The sequence below is a fragment of the Paroedura picta genome, chromosome 7 (assembly GCF_049243985.1).
Source record: "Paroedura picta isolate Pp20150507F chromosome 7, Ppicta_v3.0, whole genome shotgun sequence".
In the NCBI taxonomy this organism is placed as follows: Eukaryota; Metazoa; Chordata; class Lepidosauria; order Squamata; family Gekkonidae; genus Paroedura; species Paroedura picta.
Genome location: NC_135375.1, coordinates 15,214,294 through 15,220,643, shown reverse-complemented (window position 1 = coordinate 15,220,643; position 6,350 = coordinate 15,214,294). Strand labels below are relative to the sequence as shown.

The 6,350-nt window shown below is 45.3% G+C and overlaps 1 protein-coding gene across 4 annotated transcripts in view; it reads right to left on the bottom strand.

The window, feature by feature from the left end:
- The window catches only part of DCC (DCC netrin 1 receptor), a 939,742-nt gene that overhangs the window by 74,902 nt on the left and 858,490 nt on the right, over nt 1-6,350 (bottom strand). For all 4 annotated transcript variants that reach the window (XM_077346794.1, XM_077346795.1, XM_077346796.1 and 1 more), the window contains exon 22: nt 3,269-3,334. In XM_077346794.1, coding sequence (XP_077202909.1) covers nt 3,269-3,334 — 66 coding nt within the window. The remainder of the gene's footprint in view (nt 1-3,268; nt 3,335-6,350) is intronic.

The window sequence follows — 6,350 nt, the reverse complement described above, 5'->3', positions numbered from 1 at the left end:
GCCTGTTTCAGGTGACTCAGAGCAACTAGTCTACCTCAGAACTATCCATGGTCCTGAACGTAGCATCTGAAGGTAGCATCTGACTATGGTGTGCCACCCACTTCTCTAGATTCCTGCTCTCTCTGCTTTTTCCTGCCTATATTTCCAGTGTCCTCCCAGCATATATTATTCTGGCTTTGTGAGCACTGATCAGCAAAGAGAAGTCTCTCATCTAGCTGTAAAAACACAAGCCTGTTTCTCTGAGTGTGCAGCTCTCAATCAGTAGAGATGTTGGCCATATCATTTTAAAAGTCAGCCAATGATCATACCAAAGTTTTGAACTCGCACACATTCATATTGTAACTCCATCATTTTTTTTAAAGTTCTGGGAACTTTAAAAAAATACGTAACCAAAATATTTTTTCTCCTACCGCCTACCAAAGCACAGAGCAATTAACATCAAAAACAGTTAAAAACAACAGTGGTACACTACAAATGTAAGATCAAAAGATCTGAGCAGTTTTTAACGGAGAGAAAACATCCCCATATGTTACTATGCCCCCATCTAAATGAGTTTTGTCAGGTCATTAGAATTAACAAAAAAGTGTGATGGAGCAAGTTGATCTTTTGAATAATGGGCAGAAGGAGGCCCAGCGAGCTACCTCATATTACATACTTAAGGAACCATTAAAAAGTTGTCATTTGGAGGAGGGCAGGGAGCCATTCCTGTTGACAGCAGATGATAGGACCCAAAGTAATGGGTTTAAGCTCTGTGGAGAACAGTACCAGTTAGATATCCGTTTTTTCACAGTCAGAGTAGTTTGGCAGTGGAATCGGCTGCCTAGGGAGGTGGTGAGCTCCCCCTCACTGCTGGTCTTCTAGCAGCTGATGAACAGATACTTATCATGGATGCTTTAGGTAGATCCTGCACTGAGCAGGGGGTTGGACTAGGTGGCCTGCATGGCCCTTCCAACTCTAGGATGTTATGATTCATATGAGCCAGACTCCTTGAGAGGATGGCACTGTGAGCAGATATTGCTTTGCAGGTCTAAGGTGTTGTACATGCGTAAGGCAACCCAAGGATGTGGAACACCAGCCTTCAAGGGGCTTAACCGTACCCTGCATAGGACCTGGAAGCAAATCAGCAATCAGTGAAGGTGCAGGACATTGCCAGGAGGTTTAGTTATTTATTTGATTTTTAGGCCACTCCCTCCCTGAACAGCAAGCTTGGCATAGGTTACAGCAGAGGCTTATATACAGCTAAAAACATTAAAAAAACCCATAGTTTAATATAACTCAATATCCCATAATTCTATTCATTATTATTATTATTATTATTGAATTTATTACCCGCCACTCCCTTGTGGCTTGTGGTGGGTTACAACAGTATAAAACCCCATAAAATACATTAAAAACCAATTAACATATCAATAGTTAATAACTACCTGGCAAGAGCGGCTAATCAACTACCCATTCCCCCCCCTAGCAAGTGGAGAGGGGATACTGGTGGTACCCGTCTCTAATCCCAATCCTCAGGTCCCGGGGGGGCATAGATGTTAAGCCTGGTCTCAACAGTAAACCTGGCGGAAGAGCTCTGTCTTGCAGGCCCTGCGGAACGATGGAAGGTCCCGCAGGGCCCGCAGCTCTCCCGGGAGCTCATTCCACCAGGCAGGGGCCAGGACCGAGAAGGCCCTGGCCCTGGTCGAGGCCAGGCATGCTTCCCTAGGGCCGGGGACGATCATAAGAGTAATGTTCCCATAAATAAGTTAATGGGGTTGTTCAGTTCTTTGAGATCTAATATTTCCCCTGGTGAGGAATGGGAGAGTTGGGGAGGAGACCTGATTTGATGTTCTGCTTACTCGTTTTGGCTTCCACCATACATCTGGTGGAAGAGCGTCATTTGCAGGCCCTTTGCAACTCTGGTAGTAACAAAAGGGTCCGGATCACTTCTGGCAGCTCATTCTGCCAGGCTAGGGGCCTCGGGGAAGCGTGTTTGGCCTCGACTAGGGCCAGGGCCTTTTCAGTCCTAGCCCCTACCAGGTGGAATGAGCTCCCAGAAGAGCTATGGGAGCTTTCGGCGTTCCGCAGGACCTGCAAGACAGAGCTCTTCCGCCAGGTCTATGGTTGAGGCCAGCGAGCTAAGGAAGATCTTGACCCACCTTCTGGGTCACTCTGCTGGCAGCTTAGATTTATTTCCCTTATGTCCACCCCTGGAGGTGATAGCAGGTGGGATTTTTAGTTGATTTTTCTCCACCGCAGTATTGCTTGGATTTTTATGGATTTTGTTGTATTTTTTTAGCTTTTAGGGGTAATTTTTATTGGGGATTTTATGTATTGTGTAACCCGCCACAAGCCTTTCGGGACTGGTGGACTAGAAGTTTAATAAACAAACAAACAAACAAACAAACAAACAAACAATGTAACATAACGTAATGTAACATAACAACAACAACAACAATGACAACAATAATAACAACAATGACAACAATAATAATGACAACAACAAAAACAATAATAACAACAATAATGCCAGAGTTGAGAAGGCCCTGGTTCCCGTCGAGGCCAAACACACTTCTTTGGGGCCCCTAGATTGACCCACATCATCCATACATCAGTTAGCATTTCTACAGGTTTACAGAGTCAGGCAGTTGCTCAGGCCGATTAAGAGGCCACTGTGAGATCCAGTGCTATCGTCTACTGCTTATCTAGGACAGCATGATGTAGGGGTTAAGAGCAGCAGCCTCTAATCTGACAAGACGGGTTGGATTCCCCACTCCTCCACCACATGCAGCTGGCTGGGTGACCTTGGCCTCGCCACAGCAAAGCTGTTCTCACAGAGCCTCACCTCCCTCACAGGGTCTCTGTTGTGAGGAGAGGAAAGGGAAGATGATTGTAAGCCACTTTGAGCCTCCTTTGGGTAGTGAAAAGCAACCAATCTGCTCCTCCTCCTCCTCCTCCTCCTCCTCCTTCTCCTAGGACGTGCACCTTTTTCTAGGACCTGTACCAACTGAGAATCCACCTTCTGGCAATGAAGGAGGCTCTAGGTCTTCTTCTGCATGTCCTGCCTTGACCTACCACTCGTTCATTCCTACTCTCCAGTCATCATGGGTCTTCCTATGCTAAATTGCCCAAGGGCCTGCCAAGAACAGAAGCCAACCATGTCAGATATGTGATGATACCAAGGCCTTTGCAACAGTGGTGACAGAGGCAAGTAGACAGAACTCAAAGCCTGGTGAAACAAGAATGGAACCTCATTTGGAGAGGATCATTTTTAGGCCGCACTGCTTACCATTAAGGCTGCTTCTGTCGATCAGGTTTGTGTCGACTGGCCAATAGGCTCCATCACCATGACGACCTGGGGAAAAGAAAAACCAGTATCAGCACAGAACAGAAGGGAAGATATATCCCCAGCCAAAAGGCTCAGTACTTCAAACAGCAATGGTTTGACATTTACACCCATTAGATATTTGCGAGAGGCAGCAATTGTCCATCTGCATTGGAGGAGAATGTCAAAGCACCTCTTTTCTTCAGCCAAAAAAATCCTGGAGAGTTTCACATCTCTCATCCCTAGCCCTTCTCTCACCATCCTTTAATAGTTAAAAGGGACAGCAGAAAGTGAAATCAGTCAGCATTTTTTCTCTTAGAAGCTATCCCTGCATTCAGGATGCATTCAGAATCATACAGAACTGGAGGACACCACAGAGGACCATCCAGCCCATTCTCCCGCCTTCTCGGGGAATTAAAAACCACACACTCCTGCTGCTTGTTCATCCAATCTCCTCCTAAAAACCTCCAACAAAGGAAACTCCATCACCCTCAGAGGCAGTAGGTTCTGTTTGCAAATAACCCACATCAACAGAAAATGCTTTCTAGTATTTAAGTGGAACTTCCTTTTCCATCATTGATAGCCCAGGGCCTGGTCTGGGCATTTTGGAATCGTTTGCCTTGTGTGCAGTACCCAAAATAGAATGACCACTACGCTGGAAAACCTTTTATGATTTTATTCAACGGCAGATGCACAAAATGACACAGGGGGGTTGTCCCAGAAGAGCCTGTGTATCGAACAAAGGATTACTTGAGATTTGATAATATTCCATTGAATGCAGGGAAAGATGATGATGCTTTTCAAACCCATAACCTGGGGTCTCCACTCCTTGCACATCCCACAGGAACACCCTATTCCCACTATGCTAAGTCGTCGGGAAAAGGTTATAAAAGGTTATAATTTTCCATTCTTTCTCAGTCCTCTGGTAACATAAACAATTGTCTCTGGCCTTGAGAACAGAACACATCAGATACAGTCAAGAACAAGTTTTGGGGCCTTTTGTTACAAAACAGTCTTGTACACTAAGCTTCTCTTTACAGAACAATAAAAATATATATTATTTTACCCCCTTATCCATCATCATTTGAATCCACTGCTCTGAAGGATCAATCAAAAGAAATTCCATCTAAACATCCAGAAGAAGTTCCTGACAGAGTGTTTTCTCAGTGGAACAGGCTTCCTCGGGAGGTGGTGGGCTCTCCAACTTTGGAGATTTTTAAACAGAAGATGGAGAGCCACCTGATGGAAAGGCTGATTCTGGGAAGGCTCAAGGGGGTGGCAGGTGACAGTGGATGAGCAATAGGGCGGTGAGTGTCCTGCATAGTGCAGGGGGTTGGACTAGATGACCCAAGAGGTACCTTGCAACTCTATGATTCTATCAATGTCTGTGCACAGAGACCAAAGCATTCTCCTGTTGCTGCCGCCTGGCACTGCTATTCAGAAGTTTGCTGCCTAAAAATATGAAGTTTATTCAACAGGTCCAGAAGGCAGGCGCAGAACAAGAAAGCCTGCCTCCCAGACACTTTCAGTGCTGTTTTTCTAATTCCTGATTTTGTTTTAAAATAATATTTCAATATTTCCCTAGTTTTTTTTTTCTTGGGGATGTAATGGGAGGGGGCTTTTTTTCTTTCTGGTTCTTTCAAAAAAGTTTCTATTTTTTTTATTTTGTCCTATTTTTAAAACGTAAGACCATAAGAGAAGATGTGTTTGCTCAGGCCCAGGGCCCATCCAGTCCAACCCTCTGTGTTACAGAGTGGCCCAAACCCAGGGGCCATCAGGAGACCCACCAGCAGGGCCAAAACTCCAGAGGTCTTCCCACCATTGCCCCCAAACCCCATGAATACAGAGCATCAGCGGCCCAGAGTTAGGCTGTCTTCTCTTGGCTTCTTTTATCATTTATACTGTTCTCCTCCATTTTCTCTGTTTCTGAAACATTTAATTTTTATAAAGAGTTTTATCTTCAAGGGGAGGAGTCTTGGCTTCTCTGTTTTGGTTCTTTTGGGCATGCAACAGTGTCCTCCCCTTTAAGTTGGATTCTCTGCTCTGAAACTGTTCCCATCATGCTTGCCATGTTCGGCTGAGGTTCTTAGGGCTTGGGTGGGTTTTTGTTTGCATGGGTGGGGGACCATGTGGGAACTATATTTAAACTCCTTTGAACATAGGAGCTGTGAGATTTCACAAGTGACTTCCTACATATTTTCACATGTTTCTTTTTCCTTTTTAATGGAACTCTGAATATCCCCAGGGAAATAGCAGACAGTCCTGGCCAAGATCCAGAGATGGTGGATATGCCCACAAAGCACTTCCAACATGGCTAATGCTGGCCAATTCTTCCCTTAGCCCAATAGGGTTGGCTGATTCTTCCCTTAGCCCTTCTTCTCCCTTGCTCTTATAGGGTGCAGCTCTGGAGATCACCGACTGTCATGATGCTCCTACAGGCAGGGGGAGCTGAAGATCTCCCGTGAACTGGATGATCAACATCACACAGCATTTTGAATCTCAGGCATCATTTTAATGATTAGTTACCCAGTGAAAGAGAAATCTCTTAACCTGCTCTCTCATTGAAAGTGTAAACAAAACCAAGCTTAAATTCAGACGTGGGAAGCCAACACTGGACACGTGATTATGTTAACAGATAAACACCAGCTTAATCACCATAAATTTCTCCAAAGCTACCTAAGGAGGTGGTGAGCTCTCCCCTCCCCCCATTGGCAATCTTCAAGCAGCAGCTGGAGAGATATGCATCATGTACATATCATAGATGCTTTAGGATGGATTAGACAGCCTGTATCCCCCTTACAACTCTTTGATTCTATGATTCTCCCTGGCTCCTATGTCTTGGAACTATAGAGTTGGAAGGGGCCACACAGGCCATCTAGTCCAACCCCCTGCTCAACACAGGATCAGCCCTAAGCATCCTAAAGCATCCAAGAAAAGTGTGTATCCAACCTTTGCTTGAAGACTGCCAGCGAGGGGGAGCTCACCACCTCTTTAGGCAGCCCATTCCACTGCTGAACTACTCTGACTGTGAAAATTTTCTCCCTGA